This window comes from Anas acuta, chromosome 20 (genome assembly GCF_963932015.1).
Source record: "Anas acuta chromosome 20, bAnaAcu1.1, whole genome shotgun sequence".
In the NCBI taxonomy this organism is placed as follows: domain Eukaryota; kingdom Metazoa; phylum Chordata; class Aves; order Anseriformes; family Anatidae; genus Anas; species Anas acuta.
In genome coordinates, this window is record NC_088998.1 from 11448759 (window position 1) to 11468816 (window position 20058).

The 20058-nt window shown below is 51.0% G+C and overlaps 1 protein-coding gene across 2 annotated transcripts in view; it reads left to right on the forward strand.

Annotated features, from left to right (window-relative positions):
- MVB12B (multivesicular body subunit 12B) overlaps positions 1-18841 on the forward strand; it is a 65847-nt gene extending 47006 nt beyond the window's left edge. For both annotated transcript variants that reach the window (XM_068657384.1, XM_068657392.1), the window contains exons 8-10: positions 7235-7290; positions 9400-9459; positions 13923-18841. In XM_068657384.1, coding sequence (XP_068513485.1) covers positions 7235-7290; positions 9400-9459; positions 13923-14009 — 203 coding nt within the window. In that variant the 3' untranslated portion in view covers positions 14010-18841. The remainder of the gene's footprint in view (positions 1-7234; positions 7291-9399; positions 9460-13922) is intronic.
- Positions 18842-20058: the final 1217 nt, after the last annotated feature.

Below are 20058 nucleotides of genomic sequence, written 5' to 3' on the forward strand. Positions count from 1 at the left end.
TGGGGCCAGCCAACCTGCCGATCCTCTCGGCACCGCCAGCGACAGCAGCCTCTGCAGCAGCGGCACAGATGGCAAGCCCGAGCGACAACGTAAACTACAATATGTCTTGGAGACACTGTCAGGCTGCCGCGGATTTGTCACGTCGTGGCAGACTCTGGGGTGGGGAGCAACTACACGTCCCCTGCTCTTGCCTGAGAAGTTGCTGATGGTGGGGCTGTGCCTGGTAGGCTGCAGAGGAGTTGGACGCGAGCCAGAAGAAACAGTGGTCAATTGCTTGATATGCGGGCACTTCATTAAACAAATAAGTGTGCATTTGGGGGGGCGGTGTCTGAATCTGAGGAGTGCAGCCTGTGGCAATCTCAGGCGTTCGGATTGCTGAGGATTTGGCAAGAGCTCGCAGGGAGAGTTTGCTTTTGTTTTCCCCCTGAGATTTTGCTATCATTAGTGATTTGGAAATGCAGAGTGGTGGTGTTCCATCTGGGACTCGGTGCACAGTAGCACACACACATGTTTACTATTCAGGCTGCTATTTAAATTACTGTGTACAGAAATACAGAAGTAGGAGGCTTAGCTGTACATTATGAAAAGAGTGGTGTATTTTGAAAAGCTTGCATCTTCCTCTTGATGCGTTGCAGGCTGTTGTAAAAGGTTTTTTTCTGCGCTTGTGAATGACTTTCCTCTGCGCTGAGATCACGTAACATTCCTTCGGTGTTTGATGTCGGTGTCCTGCAGTCCTCCACGTGTGACTGTAACGGCTGAGGCACGCCCAAGCACTCACTGCAGTTCCAGAGCCCTGCGCACTTCGTAGGGGATGAAGGGCACCGAGTGCTCTGCTGGGGTGCTGGTGGTTCTGCCCTGTGCCCTGCCTCCTCTGCGCCCCAGGCACATGTCCCTCAGGAGAGCAGGGCCTGCCTTGCACCCTATTCCCCCCAGCGAGTCACACCCTGATCACGTGTAATCTATTGCCCTCGATTGCCAGAACTGTCCCGTGTTCTTGGTGTGCAGTACAGGATGGCACAGGGGCTGCAGTCTCTTGTGTATGTGCAAGTTCTGTTGGAAGAGGGTGGGCTGCCCAGGTGCTGTGCTGCCCTCACCAGGCTGTGCTCTGTGGAAAAGGAGAGCAAAACCTTCCAGCATTGCCCTGGGAGCATGGTGTTTCCACGTTCATCCCATTTATTGGTGGTTTCTCTTGGCTTGTGCACATAGCTGCACGCTCTGATCGCTGGAGCACCAGCAGTCTGTGCCCAGCCTGCCCTAATTCTTGCACGTTTCCAAGTTCCTGATGAAAGCAGCGAAGATATTATTTCCTATAGTGTCATTTAGCTGAAAATTAAGTTTCTCTAAGCAGGCGAGCTTTGCTGTTTTTATGGTATTACTGTAGGCTGTTCTATGAGATATCCATTGTGGTAAAACATAAACACTGAAACAGTGTCTCAGGTCTGGGGAAAATCTGAAGACTTGTGCGGTATTACAGAAAGCTATTTCTAAAATCTAAGATGATTTAAATTTTAGAAGTGGCAATAGTACATCCCGTGTTGTGGGGGGTTTCATTTTTTGGGGGGGAGGGGGCTGTTATCAGTGTTTTAATTTTCATAGTAATGTAGGAAAATGTTTTGCGAGGGACTTAATTAAATATTTTTAATATCAGAGGTTGAAAATTTGAGTGTAAAAGGCCATGCAGAAAAAGCAATAAAGAAATCCAAAGCTATAAAAGCTTATGGTGAGAATTTAAATGCAGAAACAGCTGTTATTTCCTTGGGAGTTGAGGTATATAAACTTTTCTACGGCTGTGTATCCCCACAATAGTGGTGTGAAGAATTAGCGCTCACTGCAGTGTGCAAACTGAACCCGCCAAGCACTGAGGCAGCTATTCATCTATACCCAGGAGCTAAATATGACAATGTTAGCATTTTTCATTTCCCTGACGTTACCATTAATAAAGCAATGATCCAAAAGAAGCTTTGCTGAGTCTGTTCTTTATGCTTCCATCACTCACGACTAGATAATTTCACACAGGATCGTTTTTAAATTAAATGACGATAAAAGCGCTCTGCTGTCCTGTGTTCACTAGTTCATAGAAGTCTATCAAGTCATTAATGTGTCATGACAAACTGCTAGTTGGATACAAGAGTAATTAATTATTTGCATAAATAACAGGTTGAACTTCGTGCTTTGAACTGCAATGACATGTGCATAACATCATGGGCATCTTAAAACCTCTTGTGGAGAGTTCACAAGAGGGGTTAAAACCGAGATGTGTGTGTGTGAAATCGTATCCTCACTTACAATGGTCAGGAGCTTGGCTTGAGTTTTGATGCTTTTTGTGTTCTTAGGTTCTTCATTAATGGCTGTTTCAAGAAAGCATCTGATCACTGGAGATTTCAATGAACAATTATACAGATTTTCATAATCACCATTAATCACCGCATATTTTTCAAGATAATTACAGCAATTATTATTTAGATTCCTCTTTTATGTGTACATTGTAGAAGAGAACAAGTGCTTATTACACTGGGTAGTGTAGAGAACTACAGTCTGAAGTTCTTTGTCATCCAGCAACTCATTATGTTAACTGATGCTGCCTGTGAAAGTTCGTCAGCATGTTTAAATTAGGGTAGCATTGGCAGGTCTGATTATTTAAATCTGGTAGCTTTGCTAAAAATATAGTTATTCTAGAAAGATGAATTACTAATTTGACAACTGAGATTTAGTTGGAGTCTGCAGCACAGAAGGCAGCATCTATCGTGTGCTTAGAGGAGGGTGACAGTACTTCTTCATATTAAAGAGTGAATTTCTAAGTGAGCTAACAAGTTGTATTTATAGAGCCTAGTTTTGTGGCATGCCCTTTAAAGGCTGATAATAAGTCTTAGTAAATTATGACGAAGTAGCAGCAACCAGGCAGAAGCTGGACGTGCTTTCCTGCGGTCCTGCGTGGTGCCACCAGCCCAGTCTCCCCTCAGCTTGGTCAGGGCTTTGCAGGGAGATGCTCCCCTCCTCGGTTCGATTGCAGGCGTGCAGTTCTGGCAGTTGGCTCCTTTTGGCTCTTATCTAATTCCAGTGAATGAGCTAATTGGATATAACCCTCAGGGAGGAGCTGTTCCTCAGAGACAATAAACAGCCACTGAAAACATTTTTCTTTCTGAACTCCCTTTTTATTTTTTTCCAGTTGGAGAGCGAGCGGTGGAGGCACCTCCCTAATCTGTTGCAGATGCTGTAGCTGTAATTACGGGGAGGGGAGAAGCTGCTCCTCCACCGCCAGCCCTCCGCAGCGCCCCGTGCTGGGGGTGTCCATGGCCCTGAGGCTGCGGTGAGGGGAGCGGTGCTGTGAGGGGAGCAGCGCGGAGCTTTCTGCCAGGCCCTCCCGCTGCTGTTGGCCATGCGGCCGTGTGCCAGGGAGGTGGCAGGAGGTGTGTGGCCAGGGCTCTGTCCCGCTGCAGCTCCCCTCGAAGCCTCAGCATTGAGGGGCCGTGCGCCTTCACCTCCATCGCCCCCGCCGTGCTCCGCCTGGAGGTGCGGGCTGCGGGCACTCTGTGGTGGTGGCTGCTGCTCAGGCCCTGGCTCCACTTGCTTGTGCTGCGCTGCCAGCCTGGTGCTGTCAGTAAGTCCTGCCAAAAGTCAAAGTCCTTCGGTGTGTCCCATGCCGTTGTCCTGGCCTACAGAAGCGGCTGCTGTGCACAGCGCCTGGTCAGGCTCACAGGCAGGCGTGAGGTGGGAGCTCAGAGGGGGCCAGATGGACAAAGCCTGAAAACTGTGTAAAAGCAATGAAGGGCAAGAAAATCTATGTCTACCTGTGTAAAGAGGCTTTGAAGTGACACGAGCAAGGCAATTTATAGATCTTTTAAAACATTTTAAAGTTACAACCTTTTAAAAATGTCAAAACCTGTATGGGTTGTTACATGAGCTCGCTCATGTGATGGTATGAGTAATGCTACTTGCAGCAATGCTGCAAAAAGGGAACTTCACCCACCTCTTTTGTTCTGAATCAGTACGTTTTGCCTGTGGAAAGAGAGTTTTACTTTATCATTTGTTAGCACCAGTTCCTCTTACCCCTTCTGTTACTGGCTGCTTGTCCTGAAAGTGGCACCAGCAGGCAATAAGGAGCATTGCACGGCTCTCGGCCAGCCTAAAACTAGAACTGTAGCTCCAGCCCAAAGCGTGGCTGGTCAGTTTTGATGTGAAAACAACACCGGGCAGCATCTCAGCACAGTATTTCTTTCATCAGAGACTGCCAGGAGTGTCTGAAAACCAGTGGAGAGAGGTGTGGGGGGGAAAGGGGGAGGAGAAAAAAAAGGAATCATAGGCTGGTGCTGCTGTTTATTTACAGCACAACATCAGAACACGAGACATGGAATTAAAAGCCTCCTACAGTTCTGGTCTCATTTGACTTTATTATGAAATTAACTGTCTGCTGTAAGTGCAGTTGCACACTGCCTCGTGGTGTGTGTGGGGGGCGAGCGATGGCACTCGCGCCCAGGCCCTGGTGCCGGACACCCCCAGCAGGTCACGGTGCAGCAGGGGAGCTCTCTCCTATGGTGCCTGCTTGCTGGGTCGGGTGCTCAGCCCTTGGGACTGCTCCCTGGAGCGGGACATTGCCCTCTTTGTGGGGTGATGGTGAGCTGGACACATGGCGTGTGCACACATACACAGCCCCATCGCTGCCCTGCTGCTGCTTGTGCTGTGTGGCTGTGCTGCACCGGGGGGGGGATGGCTGCCAGGGCTGGGCACCGCGTGCTCGTAGCGCTGGGAGGCCTTGGTGCTGCAGCCTGGCTGTGTCAGGGGGACGCGAGCCCCACGCGCAGCACCAGCACTCCCCAGTACCGCTGCTCAGAGCGCTCTTCTCTCCCGCAGATGGTTTCTGTTCAGATTCGTGCTTTGTGTAGGACCCGTGCCAAGCACGCTCCAAACCTGAGGAGAGGCGTAGTGAGACAGAGACGTTAACAGATACCAGTTCAGCATTTTGGTGGAACTAATCGTCACTGCATTTATTAATCTTCTTGGATTTGGATTTATGTGGCTAAAAGGAGGTCAGGTGCCTCATCCTTGAAGTTGTTTGTAGATGTGAAAAAACACTACTTTGGTAACAGTAGTTTTGAATCTCTTTCTTCTTGCGTCAAGCGTTAATAAGACCACACTCAGCTGCTTTAGGGTGAGGCATGGGGAATGGGGCGATGTCTTTTGAAGCACCTATTTCGGCCTGGGCCATAGGAGCTGCTGCCGCCCGCTGCTTCAGTGCCCCTGGCAGAGCCGTCTGCCTCCCGCCCGCTGCACGTTGAAGCCGCGCTCCCCAGCGGCACCAGTACCACCACTGCTCCCAGCCTGGCCGTGACACAGGTGCTGCAGGCACCCGGAGGAGGCTGCCCCCGCTGCCTGGCATAGCACGGGGCTGGTGGTGCAGCCTGCAAGGACAGCCTGGAGCTGCATTTGTGTAAAGTTTCCCCAGTTGGTGGGTATTTAAATCCTCTCGTCTCTGGTGCCTGGCTGTGAAAGGACTGTTGAATGAGCTTGTTGTTTTCTGATTTTTCCCTTTAATGTGTTTTACAAGCAGCCTAGTGACAGGCCCGATACGCCAGCTCAATGCACGCTCCCCACGCTTTGGGATTGCAGCATTAATAACACACTTCCATGCATCATGCCATTTTTAAGCATGATCGTTATGATAAAGGGCATATACTTAATTACAGGCCTGCTTAATTACAGCTCTGTTGAAGCTCGTTTGTTTAGGAGAGTGCTAATTGTGCTGCTGAGCCCTTGGCACACCCTGCTTTCATCTGCTGCCTTGCTCTGCAGTTCTGAGCTCTGTCAGGACCGAAGGACCGATGGAGGCAGTGCAACGGGGGTGGCAAGAGGGGAACATGCGAACGCACCATGGCTTATTCTTTAAATTACTTTACAAAAGCTGGCGTGTGACTGATCAAAGCAGGTTTCTGTCGGGATAACAAATGCAGATGGTCTTTCAGGTTCAAAAGTTCCTGGATTTTGTGATGCTGCTTTTCATCTGTTTCCTTTTGTTTCATGTAACACTGCAGCTGCCACATAGCACCTTTGATAATGAAATTATTCCATTGGAGTGGATTTTTTGTGTTTTTTTTTTTATGTTGAAAATATACAAAGTGAGTGTAAAACGCTAAGTATTCTTAAATAGCTGTTATTAAAACACTGACATGGTAACTCACTGGTGCTGATGGCAGTTGGGAAACAGCAAGTAGGGAAATGCAGGGTTCGTACACACACCCTGTGAAAGAAAAACCTATTTGAGGATTACTTAAGGGCATTTCAGGGGTTAAACTTGCTCCAGTTTGAAGTTTTTATTTCTTTAAGAGCTGAAATTTAAAGACTTAAAGGTGTAAGTGAAATAAAGCATGTGTATCTGGGGCTGCGCTCTGCTTAGAAATGTGCCCTTCTCAGTCTTTGTGGAAATTGTTGAGATGCATGCTTTAAAAATAAGTGGTTCACTTGTACTGACATGTCCTGTGGGAGGATTTCTGTGAAGTTTCCAAGGTGGTGATAACAAGACAAAAACACTGAACATTGTTGCAATATCTGAGAATAATATACAACATTATAAATAGAAAAAATCCTTTTAATGTTATTACGGTGGTGCTACAGAGAGTGCCTAGCACAGTGACCTGTCCTTGTGTCTCTCCAGCTACTTCGCTGGTTTCTGTCCTCCAGATGCGGTTTGCATTTTGTTCAAGCTCCATTGCTTGCTGTTGAATTTCCAGTGGTGGCAGTCAGGTATGGGGAGGTGCTTGCTGTGGTTCTGCCCAGCAGTGCTTACCTACTGCTTTGTATTTGGAAACGTGAAAGTTATCTGAACAAGGTGCTTCCCTTTTCCTCTGGTTAGGACACCAAGGTAGCTCAGATTGTTCTGTGTGGTAGCGATAAATAGACGTCTGTCCTTTTAAACTGTTCGTATTTGTTTGCAGTTTCAAATGCTGTCCTTTTTTGGCAGCTGGACCAAGTTGGAAGCAGACTCAAAACCGAGACCATGAAATTATATGTGGGTAGAGCAGGGAGGGTTTGTCGAATTCCTGACTCGGTAGGAACTAACCCAGCTGTCTTCAACAGAGAAAACACTGGGAGATTAGAGGGAGAAAAGATTGGCAATAACTTCTATGAGGTATCAATCAAATGTCAATGCCATGTACACTTGATATGTTGTTGTGAATATGTGGAGCTGCATGTCAGAAGTGAGCTGGAAATGTGACGTTTTTGCTTGTTTTGTCCCTTACAGCGATGGATGGAGTACCTTTTATGATTTCAGAGAAGTTTGCCTGCGCTCCTGAAGGGGTGAGTTACCTTCATTCTTCTTCCCATGTCTGTAATTCGTCTTTTCATGGAGAACGATCACATAGCATTAACACAAATTACCAGCTTCTGGGACCTTTTCTTCTGTATGGTCTAATACATGCCTTGTGCTTGAGATGGCCCATGGCTGCACCTCAGAATACTTTCCTGTAGGTAGGAGCAGCTTTTGCCAGATCTTTTCTGAAACTGAATTCTCCCAGGAGATGAAGGTTTAATGCCATTAAAAATAGGAGCGGTGATTTGACCTTCTGTGCACTGGAAACACTTCTAATTTCCTAGTCTAGATTTTAAAGAAAGCTGCAAATACTCAGGTCTCCTGAATTTAACCTGTTGTGGAGATCGCACAGTACAGTCAACCTCACGGGTTTCCTTTTACGCACCAGAAGCTGAAGGCAGCAGGAACAGCACGGTGTTTGCTGGCACTGACCCCTGGCTGCTGCCCTGCAGGCGGCCACGAGGTTCCCCCCGCATGCTGCACACCCCCTGGGAGCAGAGCCGGGAGCAGTGTGGGGGCGAGGAGGGCACAGCACCTCCAAGCGGGGCCCAGGCTGTGCTGCCCTTGCTTGGCCGCAGCACACAAAGTGCCTGAGCACGAGCGCTGTGGTCCCTAGCAGGTCAGCCCCACGTGCGCCATGGCCAGCCAGGGTTCCCCTGTCCCACCACCTTGCTGTTAGATGCAGTGCCCGAAAGGCCCTTGGTGGCAGGAGCATCTCTGGAAAACTGCCTGGGGAGCACCAACGAGGCGGGACGCCCCTGCGTTCTCTGCTCACACCGAACACAACTGGCATCACCTAAATCCTTCAGAGCTACCGGATCTGAAGGAACGCCAGTGATCCCGCACGTGGAGCGGTGGCTGTGGTGCCCCGCAGCGGGGCTGCCATGGCTACGCTGGCAGAAACCCAGTTCTGCGGGAGGCTGAGGCGTCCTGTTCCCTGATTCCAGCCTGGGAAGTTTAAGGAGGTGTCTGCGTCCTCATGGCACTGCAGCTGGACCTCTGCGGGGTGCCAGGAAACAGAAAAGGGGATAGAAAAATGATTTTAGCATTGCTGCTGCCCTCTGGTTTAAGGGGTTATTTAAGCTCAGGCATCTCAATTGCAGCAGCAAAACATGCTTGGTTATTTTCGCACAGAGCATGTTTCTGAGGGACTGCTCCTTGCAGAGAGGGGTCCTGCCCAGCACGCCCAGGAGCTGCGCAGCGGCGGGGCACGGTGCCGCATCCTCGGCTCTGAGCACGGCAGTGACTGCAGAGGGAGGGTGACTCCGACATCCTGGGCAGGGCAGCCTTGCACCTCAGAACAGGCACCCACCCCAGTACCAGTTGAGAATTGCTTTTGAGCATCACTGGCCCAGCACTGTCTTAAGTTGGTGATCCAGAGCTCAAAGGCATCCCATTACCAGTCCTCTAATCCATCCGATCCCTAAAACAATATCTTCTTAAAATAATTTACAAGATGCTGTTGCAGCAAACGCAGAACTGTCAGATGTGTCTGATTTTTCACATCATACTCCTGCTTCGTGCATTCTTTTTCTCACTGACACAACCTGTGTGGGCAGCTGGATGTGGTTTTTCACAACCACTGCTTTCTGCAAGGGTTGTTTATGGGACTTCATTCCCAGAAAGCTGGAGGCCCCTGCAGCGAGGACAAATGCAGAAAGATTAGGTCATGCTAATCTCCCTTCAGATCCTTTAGACACCATTGCCACCATATGGTCAATATGATCGAGGTTTTCCACAGCTGGTGCCACTCACACCTGCGTGCTGTGGCCATACAAAATCCATGGGGTATTACAAAGCGTGTTCCAGTAACGTGGCAGGGAGATGGCTAAAGATTTACCTGTTTAAAGTGACACTGTGATGAGTGTCAGCTGTCCCCATTTAGGGAGAAAGGTATTAGAGCTGTTATCCCTAAACCGCCTTCTGCTGCTTCTCTCTTGTGGTGCACTGAGAAATAGGATTATGCATGCATTTACAGATGGTGCCTCTAAATCTCTGGTGATGGAGTATTTGCTGACTTTAAACAAAACCAAAATCAAAACAACAACAACAACAAAAATTGGCATTTCTGTTGTTTTTTTTTTTTATTCCACCAGATGCAGCCGGTTGATCTTTTGGGCATCACAATCAAAACCCTTGCAGAAATCGAGAAGGAGGTAGGTTCCCACCCATGCACTAAGAAGTGTCGTGAGATCTGTGTTCATTTAGTTGTAAGATTTTCCCCCCTGTGGAAAAGGTCTTGTCTTTCCCAAGTCACTGCTGGTAGGTGAAGTCAACGCTGAGTCAAACAGTAAATACAGAATTAGAGACATCTGTGATTTGTGCCAGGTAAAGAAGTGTTAGACTTAGAATCTAGTGGCAAAGGCTGCTGGCCTCCATTTAATTCCAGATGTCTCTCTTATTCAACCTTTCTCTTTTACTAACAAAAGGTGTTTGTTACAAGCAAGGTGCTGTTTGTGTCAGGAAGCAAATGAAGTCAGCTAAGTAGTACAAAGTAAACTACATCATAATTTTTCAATTAGAATCCGCAGGTAACTTGCTACCAGGAAAAAGAACTGGCATTTTTAGCAAATGTGGGTCCTTCAGGAGGTTAGGGAACAGGCAGGAACCAAACTGAGACTGTTCCTGAGCGAGCATTTTGGCACACGTGTGACTTGGGCTGCATGGTGCTGAGGAGCCAGCTGCTCTGCAAGAGCTGCTTCTCAGGTGCATGTCTAAGACCAGGAGGAAGATTCTCAGCAGCATTTGTTTCTTTGGGCATCCTTGGTCACAGATGTCTCTGTTGTGCAGACCAGAAGGGTTAACGGCAAAGCGTAAGAAGGTAGCATAGCAATTCTTCCAGACTCTTCTTGGCCTCTCTGCTCTTTGGTTGCAGTTGTGGGTCCAGTTTCTTAAATCATAGAATCATGGAATGGCCTGGGTTGAAAAGGACCTTAAAGATCATTTAGTTTCAACCCCCCTGCTCTGGGCAGGGTTGTCAGCCACTGGAGCAGGCTGCCCAGAGCCGCATCCAGCCTGGCCTTGAATGCCTCCAGGGATGGGGCATCCACAACCTCTCTGGGCAACCTGTTCCAGTGCCTCACCACCCTCTGAGTGAACAACTTCCTCCTTATATCTAACCTAAATCTCCCCTGTCTTAGTTTAAAACCATTCCCTCTTGTCCTGTCGCTACCAACACACATAAACAGGGGTTCCCCCTCCTGTTTATACCCTCCCTACAAGTACTGGAAGGCCACAATGAGGTCTCCCCAGAGCCTTCTCTTCTCCAGGCTAAACAAGCCCAGTTCCCTCAACCTCTCTGCACAGGAGAGGTGCCCCAGCCCTCTGATCATCTTAGTGGCCCTCCTCTGGACCTGCTCCAAGAGCCCCACATCCTTCTTGTGCTGGGGCCCCAGGCCTGCACGCAGTGCTCCAGGTGGGGTCTCAAAAGGGCAGCGCAGAGGGGGACAATCCCCTCCCTCTCCCTGCTGGCCACCCGTTTTTAATGCAGCCCTGGACGTAGCTGGCTTTTCGGGCCGCAAACACACGCTGCTGGCTGATGTCCAGCTTCTCGTCCAGCAGGACCCCCAGGTCCTTCTCCGCAGGGCTGCTCTCAACTTCTTCTTCTCCCAGTCTATATAAATACCTGGGATTGCCCCAGCGCAAGTGCAGCACCTTGCACTTGGCCTTGTTGAACCTCATGAGGTTCTCATGGGCCCAGGTCTCCAGCCTGCCCAGGTCCCTCCGGATGGCATCCCTTCCCTCTCCTGTACCGACTGCACCGCTCAGCTCGGTGTCATCTGCAAACTTGCTGAGGGTGCACTCGATTCCATCGTCTGTGTCATTGATAAAGACGTTGAAGAGCACTGGACCCAAGACCGACCCCTGAGGGACACCACTTGTGACCGGCGAGTCACAAAATCTGTCTCCTCTTCCTGCCTCGAAATTTTGCCTGAGTAAGAAAAGTTGGCTGGATGCCAGAGCTTTCCAGGCATCCGTCAGCACAGCAGAGCGCTGTGATGGTGACTCTGAGCATGCTGCCCAAGTGTGGAAATCGCTGGCAGAAGCACCCCGCTGCCTCAGGCGCTGCGGTCCTGCCATGTGGCATGCCTGCCTACTGCTGGGGGCCGCCACGGTGTGCTTGGGCAGCCCCAGCCTGCCCTGAGCACGTGGAGCCCAGTGCTCGGGGAACAGCTGCCCCGAGCCCTTCTGCCTCCTGTCCCCCTCTCGCCAGTCAGCTGCAGGTGCCTTTTGCTGGAGGGGAAGCGCAGTGGCGTTAGGTCTCCTGCTGCTGCCCTCTCCATCCTGCCAGGCGTGGAGAGGTCTGGGCAGCTCAGCGTGCTGCCCGCAGCCCTCTCCGGAGCCTCTCGCGGGCCTGCAGAGCGTGGGGACCGCTGCTGGCTAGGCTGGGGTGGCTGTGGGAAGAGTGGCGGATACCTGCTGGTTCTCCCCACACCCTCCTGTTCCGTTACAGGCTGCGTGTGTTTCAGAGTAATGAAAAGTATAATTATGCAGCCTATATTCCTTGATGAAGCATCTTGTCTGCACATAGATAGCTGCGCATATAAATATTGTGAATTTCCACATGGTTTTATTTCCCTTGCAAGCAATAGCACCATTACAACAAATCTTCTGGATTTCCAGAGCAGCAAGAACATTTTCCCTGGAGCTAGATGCCATTCAAAAATATTCCCAAAGAATTCCAAGAGTTATTGTTCTCTGTCGCCACATTTGCAGATGTATGCACCCATCCTCCAAGCTGTGCAGCGAGCCAAATGAAAGGACGCCACCCTTTCAGGAAAAGCAGTGAAAATAGGGTGCAAATCCTGTACTGCACGGCCAGCCTGCAGCGGGAGCGGCTGCGTGCTCAGGCCGCGTCTCCTTGCAGCAGGCACTGGAACCGCACAGCCGAGCGCTAGGGGATGTGTGAGGAGGTGGAGCCGGGTGGGAGCAGAGGCTGGAGAAGGTTTGAAGCTGAGTTCGCCCAAGGCCATTTTGGTGGACACAGGGCAGAGAGGAGCAGAAGCCCCTGCAGCAGCCTCCTTGCGGGGCTGCAGGGGGGCTGTGCTTGCTGCTCCTCGTGTACCGGGTAGGGAAGCTTCCAGTGTCAGCGTCCGGGCAGGCGAGGTGGTCGCTGCCGAACGCCGCGTGGCCCTCAGCCTCCGGGCAGGCTGCTGCTCACAGGATGCTGGCAGAGAGCACCGAGCCTCCAGTTCAGCTTGGCATTGAGCTGAAAGTCTGGAGAGGATCTAATTAGTAAAGTGAGCATCTAATATTAATTATTCTTTTTAAACTGACAAGGAAGGCAGCTCGTTTAACCACTTAATTCCTACAAGTTTTCATGGGCTGTTCTTTGCAAGTATGTTTAATGAAGAAGTGGTAAATCTAAAAGAGCTTAAAATTTTAATTTTATACAGAAATATTTTTCCTTGTTCTCATGTTTGTAGTCAATTCTCCGGAGTGTAGTCACATGAAATGTTCTTTAAATGAACATATTTGCTAACTGGCATGATTTCAGTTTTTAAAACATTGGTTCCAGCAATTAGGCATTTTTTTCAGTTCCCAAATGACTAGAGAAATTCGTCTTGATTATAATTGCTCTTAGCCACGCATATCTAATTTGTGTCTTTTTAAGTGTTAATTAGTAAACAGTTTGAGCTGACATCTTTATGTGTTTGCGCGTTGAAAAATGATGCTCGGTGCTTATTTAGCTTGGGGCTGGTTGTGCTGGCTGTGACATCATGACACCGAGGCAAAATTAATGAAGCCGCGTTTGCCAATTAAAAGGCAGCCTTGACAGAAGCGGCTGCTTGACCCCAGCTCCCCGCCCGCTGCTGCCCGCTGCTGCCTGTGGCGGAGCCCGGCCCGCGCCGAGGCTCCCGGCCCTGCTGCGAGCGGGGCGAGCCCGAGGCGCTCCCGGCGCCAGGCGGCTCGGAGCCGGTCGCCGAGCACCCCCTAGCGCCGCCGCGCCTCGCTGCACGGCCCCGGCGCTACCGCGGGGGGGGGGGAGAGGGGAGGGCCGGGGCCGGCTCCCGGCCGCCGGGGCCTCGCCCGCCCGGAGCCGCCCGGCCCCGCCCGCGGCCCCGCCGGGTACGGCCCCGGGAGGCCGGGGGAGGCCGGGCCCGGGCCGAGGCCCCGCAGCCTCGGGGTGGCGGCGCGGCGGGCGCGGCGCGGTGCGGCCGGCAGGTGGCGCTGCTGCGGCATCCCGCGGGCGGCGGCTCCGCGTGCCTGGGCCCCGGCCCGCAGGTGCCGAGCCCGGCCCGGCCCCGGGGGGCGAAGCTGGGCGGGCGGCGGGGGCTCGCGGCCGGGGCGCGCTCCCGACAGCCGCAGGCACCGCGGTGGGAGGTGTCGCGGGAGGCCCGCGCCGGGCGGGGGCTTCCCGGGGGGCCGCTTCGAGGGCAGGAGGCGCGGCCGCGGTCCCGGTAAGCCGGGGGCTGGGGGAGGGCAGCGAACGCGCCCCGCCGCGGGCTGTGCGGGCACGGCCTCGGCCCGGGGCAGGGGGGCGCGGCTGAGGCTGCTGCCGGGGCCGGGGCCGTCCTGCTGCTCTTCCTGCCGGTGGCGTTCATCCCCGGCGGGGCAGGGGCTGGGGGCGCTGCCAGGCAGGTGCCGCAGCGCTCCCCGTGTCCCGTCTCTCCCACAGTACGACTACAGCTTCAGGACGGAGCAGAGCGCGGCGGCCCGCCTGCCGCCCAGCCCCACCAGGTGCCCGCCGGTCCCGCCGTCCTGAGGGGCTGCCGGCGCTGGAGCAGCCTCGTGCGCGTGTACTACTGAGCGGGATGCGGCGCCGGGGCCCTGCCGGCAGAGCTCTGCTCACCCAGACATCGCCACCCACCCTGCGCTGCACCGCCTCCTCCCGCACACGTTGCTCCACGCGTTTGGATCGTGCAACCCTTCGGCAGCTGCCCTCGGCCTTGTACGCTGCTGCGGACGAGTCTCCACGTGAGTACGTTACTCAGAGCCTGACTGGCAGCCTCTCGGTTGCTTCTATTTCCATGTACCCTGCTGCAGGACAGTCACAGAAACAATAGACTGTAACGAAGCCCTGTGAACAGCACGCTGTGAGCTCACAGACGATCAGGAATGCTCAGCAGCGAGCCCTGGGAGAAAGTAAAAGATAACAGCCGGTTAACAGCAAACTCCAGACCTCCTGCCCAAGCTGGCTGCTTTGCTCTCGTCACCCCGTGCACATCGCTGAGCAGGCAGCACCGAGCCGCGGCAGACACTTCATTGGCCTCCGCTGAGGTCTGGGCATGCAGCAACTCTGCCGTGGCCAGGTTCAACCCCAGACTGTGGTCTTCTTTTTTGCTGTAGGCTCGTGGAGCCAAAGTCACTTGCTCAGACCTGCTCTGTGCCCTCTCTCCAGTTGCTGCCAAGGGGGAGAAGCACAGAGATCACGAGCGGCACTGCGGTCTCTGAGGTGAAGCACGTTTGCTTTGCACAGGGTGTCCGCGTGTCTGGCAGGACCTCGAGTGACAAACGTCCCATGTGTCCTTCTGGGCTGGATGCTGACGGCAAGCCAGCAAGACCCCTGCAACGTCATGCTGACCCCTCGCTGCAGCTGCCTGCTGAGCTGTGGCCCTGCTGACCAGGCGGATGCTGTCACCTGTCTGTTACTTTGGACAGTTTTCTCATTTTTGCCCCGCTAGCTGCTAAAACAAAAGAGATGTGCCTGTTCTCCTTTGCACTCGTGGAAGGAAGCACTGAAGTCTGGCGTAGCACAGGATGAGAGTTGATGCATTAAACCCTGACCTCAGCCTCCTTGTGATCGGTGACCTTAGCTCACTCCTGAGTCAAATGCATGTCTTGGAGAACTCGGTTGTTGTAATGAGTTACTTAGAAATGCCCGTCTGACTCTGTGCTGCTTTTTCAAGTCTCTGCTGTAGAACAAAACTCCATCATGGCAGCAAAATGGCAATTTTTAAGTGTTCAAATGTACACCTTTTTGTATTGTAAAATACTGATTACCTAACCCTATTGAAACGCAATTGCCATAGTAACAAGTAACAGTATTGCCGCTCTCGGTCTGGGTCACATATATGCCCTGACCTGCTTTGCACTGCTTTTGGTTGATCTTGTATTTTCTAGTTGGACAGAATGGTAACTAACAGTAGGCTTTGTACTGTCGGCTTGTATTTTTTATTTGTACATATGTAAAATATTTCTTGTCCAAAGATTCATTTCTGGTTTTAAGGCACCGTACCATATCTCTAGGATAATGAGCACAATATACCTTAACATTCAGGATAGATTGATTCCCGTTATGTGCTTCAACTTCTTCTAATCAGGTGATAATTTTCTAAAACTGCCTCTGCAAAGCAAGGCTGTGCGATTCAAAAGCGTAGGCAGATTTGGTTGCAGGTGTGTCATAATTTGGTCAAAAGGATTAAAGCTATGTCATTTGCATCAACTCTGGAGGTTTGGTTGACCCCCTGGAAGTGCTCATTTACTTGAAGGTTGCAGCACCATTTTTAGTTCTTATTTATCCTGCAGGAAAGCAAAGCCAGACCTCACTGCCAAGCTTCACAAAGGCTAGATTGATGATGCCGACATCAACAAATGAACATACCATGGCAGCCTGGTCATTCGGCTCAGGTTCACTTGAAGTTCAAATCCACTCTATGCTGTAGTAGTATGCCCATCTCATCCATCTTTTGTCGTTCTATTTTTCTGCTTGTAATTTGTTCTGTAGTTTTCTGTGGCATCCACTTATAGCTTCTCCTTTAGTGGACACTGCAGGTAGGTTGAAGCTGACTGCAGCAGTGCATTCCTCATAGCTTTGGGACAACAGAGTTGCAGACAGCTGACCTCCCCTGTTACTGATGGTGGGCGAGCAAGGGCTGCAAGGCTAGTGCTAAGCTGCCAGTGCAGAGTCTGCAGAGCTCCAGGGGCAGTTTCTGCTGCCCAGAGATAGGGAGACAGCTACAAGGAGCACCTCCTCCCTCCGCATCTTCCTGTGCTGAAGGCAGGACTGACCGTGCCACAGTGAGGAGCAGCTTTGGTAGCTGCCAAGCTCAGCATCCAGGCGAGCACTTCCTATGGATGTCTTGGGAAAATGGGCACATAGCTTTGAGTCCCTTCCCGTGAGATTTAGCTTAGAGCATCTGGAGATAAAACCTGGTGCTTTAATATTTATAGCGACAGTTGCACTTGCTCAGTCTTCTTAGGGATAGTAAGTTCAGCTTTCTCTTCAGTGACCTACAAGAAACACTGGATGGCTCAAAATGCTGCCAGGACATCCAGCTGGGACAAGCATCTAAGAAATCTTCGGGATATATTTGTATAGTTGGTTCTCACTGTCTCTTCTCTTAACACTGGCCTAGCAAAGCTACTTCAGGGATGCATCTGCAAAGAAAATTGGAAGATAAATTTGGTCTTTACAGCGGGGTTTTGCACTGTGGCACTTCAAAGATAGCTGTTATCAAAAGCATGATCTGTGTGTATGAGTGCAGTAGAGATGTTTTGAGTAAAGAGCTACAGCTGCTGAAAGCCAGTTGTGCTCTCAGACATGCTAACCTGAGGCTAGAAAAGTGTGGACATCTCCAAAGCTGAGAGGGCTCAGAGTCAATACTCAGAAGCACAGCGAGGCACAGCACAGGGTGGCTGATTTTACCTTCTCAGTCCACTGGTTCTAGGAAGCTTTCCTGCTGCACCTCTGAATTCTGCATATCGCAGGCATCAGATCAGCATTTCCACAGGCAGGTTCTATTTGCAGTTCTGTAACTTTTGTACTCTCAGTAACTCATTGCAGGGCTGGTCCTTGCATCCTCACAGCAATGTGCCAGAGGCAGCACAAGCATCCCTGTCGGATAGGCAAGTGTGCTACCACTGGTCCAGGCAGTAAATATTCAGGGAGCCTGATATTGATGTTTGTCTGTGGGGAAGCCTTCTGGGGCATAAGGGGTGGGGATGTGTCAGTGGGAAGCAACAGAAGTGGATTTGCAGAGCTTTACCAGATGCGTTTGGCTACCTTCTTTCTGTTTCTAGAACAAAACTGGACACCGGGTAGCTTAATCTTGTGGCTGATGCAGAGATTAGTTTGCCAAATTATCCAACAGATCCGTATCTCTGCAACAGAGACAGAAGAGCAGCAGTGAGGGGTTTACTTCCTGTAAAATACACCTCCCGATGTGGGTTAGTAGTGGCGTGCTGCCTCCTGGCTTTCCCACAGTACCAAGATGAGTCATGGACCGTCCAGGACAGGCTGCGATGTCTAACGTGTTACTTACGGAAAGGCGAGAAATTAGTGCAGAAAGTAATGTAAAGCGTGAACTTTGTGGTAAAACTCAAGTGTGGACTGACTTAGCAGATGCCTTCCTGTGGGAGCATCTCGTAGCTGTAGTTGTATAGGAATAAACTTTGTCATACTTCGTTCCTTTGACTGTCACTGAGATTGCCTCAGTGTTTGTAGGAAAGGATCCCTTGTGAGCCTCCTGTGTAGTAGGACGTTGTTGGTAGTTCGTTACTTTGGGCTTGTTGGGTTTCACACCCACCCCGTGCCCCTGCTGGTTTCCTGAACTCCTCAAACCGAACCTGCGGCCTCAGAGCCTGTAGGAGGTGCTGCCTGGGCACGGCACGGTGGGTGCTGGTGGCGAGGGAGCGTGTCCTGGAGCCTGGGAGCCTGCTGTTCCCTTGGCCCTGACAATCTCCTCAGCAGAGGGAGGTTGGGGCGCGGCGCCCTCCGCAGCTGGCAAGGCCCACACCTGCCCTCACCCCCTGCCCCTCAGCGCCCACGGGGCACGCACGGCCCTGCTGCCCTGTGCCAGGGCCGGCCTGCTGTGGCTCTGCCTCGCCATCCTTCAAACCGCACACGGCACAGACGGCTGCAGAAAATGGTGCCTACGACACTCGGCTTACCCGTGTTTTTAACATAAAACTCCTGCAGTGCCCGCCTCATGGCACGGGGGTGTTGCTGGTGGGGTGAGCGCCTGGCGAGGGCGCCCAGAGCCCAGCCCCACGCGCGGCCACGTCCCCCAGCAGTGCCCCTCGTGCGAGGGGCCGGGCGCGCTGCAGAGCTGCCCTGGGCCCTGCAGGCCCTGCCCGGGTGAGTCCCCTCCTGAAGCACGTGTCTGCGTGTCAGCGTTACCTCAGCCTCCAGCCTTGACGAACAGACGGCGTGTCCCGGCAGCGGGGCGGCCGAGCGGTGTCAGGCAGCTGTTCTGAGCCATAAACCACCAGCGCTGCGGGTAGGGAGGGTGTTCCTCGGTTAATTAAAAGGCTCAGTAAGGTGCTGCTCAATTCATTCAATACAGGGACACCAAACAGGTTGGATATTATGGTCGTTTATTGTGAAATTCTTTGTAAACAGCAACAGTTTTGAATGCCATCATACGAACGTGAGAGAAACCTTTTATGCAGTTGGAAAGTGTTTTTTTAAGATGCTATGCATTTTGTTGGGTTATTGAAAGTGAATTTACTGTGCATTAATCTAATGAATGTTATTACCTTTTGTATTTATTTTAGATGACTCTCCTGTATTTTACAAAGGGAAGTTTCATTGTGTGATAACTTAGTCTGTATTCTTAATATAATTGTTAAATAAAATTTGCTTTAATCAGTTTATTCTCTGTTTTGCATGTGTATGTTCCTTGGGACCAGCTTGCACATCTTCCCTCTGTATCATTGTTGTGCTGACTTCTTCAGATCTCAAACCTGGATGTTTTGCAAGTAGTTAAAACACGTCAGGAGAATGAAACATGAGTTAATGCTTAGTCTGAACTCTGCTGTACTGTAGCAGTTTCAGCTGTGTCACCTGGAACTACTTGTATTTCTAACTGAGATTACAAGTTTGTTTGATACAGGTGATGCTTTCTGACAGTAGACTTGGACTTCAGTGAAGCAATTGGCTTTGTACCAAGATGAACACTTTTTAAGGAGCTAGAATGGTACAGGTGGATGGTTCTTGTGGTGTCCTACAGAGGTGAGTTTTCTTACCTTCTGTCTCTGGTTTTGATCATGTGGAATTATAAATCATCACTCGTATGTGTCCTTGGATTGGAAGGTCTCAGAAGGGAACGGGTACTGCAGGCTTTAATGCCAGAGACTCATTTACAAAGGTGCTTTTTTCTTTGTCACAGCTGTGCAGGTCACCTTCTGCTCCTGCTTGGGGCCAACAGGGGCTTTCTGAGCAGTTTTGGTAGGACATGAGGGCTGAGACCAGAGACACCCTTTCCTGTGCTCTCAGGGTACCCAGGAAGGTGAAGGACACTGCAAGAGACGTGACCTGAATTCAGACACAGGAGTAATAAAGAGATGGGAGCAGAGGAATCATGAGCAGTTGGACCAGGAGCTGTGAATCCCTGACGAGGAGCTGGGGAGCAGCCGTGACTGCCCGCAGTGCTGACAGGTACCCTGACTGACAAGCAGGTATGTCAGAGGTTATGGCTTGATCCCCACGTAGGTAATTCGCTTTTGCTTGTCTTGTTTTCTATCCTTGAAAATAAAATATAAGAAGTCTTGGAAAATCAATCCAAAATGTCTCTGTTAAACTTTATGCTGCTAAGTCAGTAGTCAAAAATCAGTAGTCAAAATAGCTCAGCTGAAGTGTTTTCTGGAGGATAAGGACCACTCGTGATCCCTACGCTGCTGTACAGGCAGTGTCCCAGATGTGGGTGGCAATGCGTGTGTTCAGTACAGTAAATGCTGGCAAAGTTGGTGAAACAACTTGTTTATCCTCTATAAAGATTAACAGCTTTAGTGACCCGTAATTATCAACTATATAATTTGCATTGTGTGTCATTATGAGGAGGTCAGGTTTAAGTCACGGAGTCAGCATCACA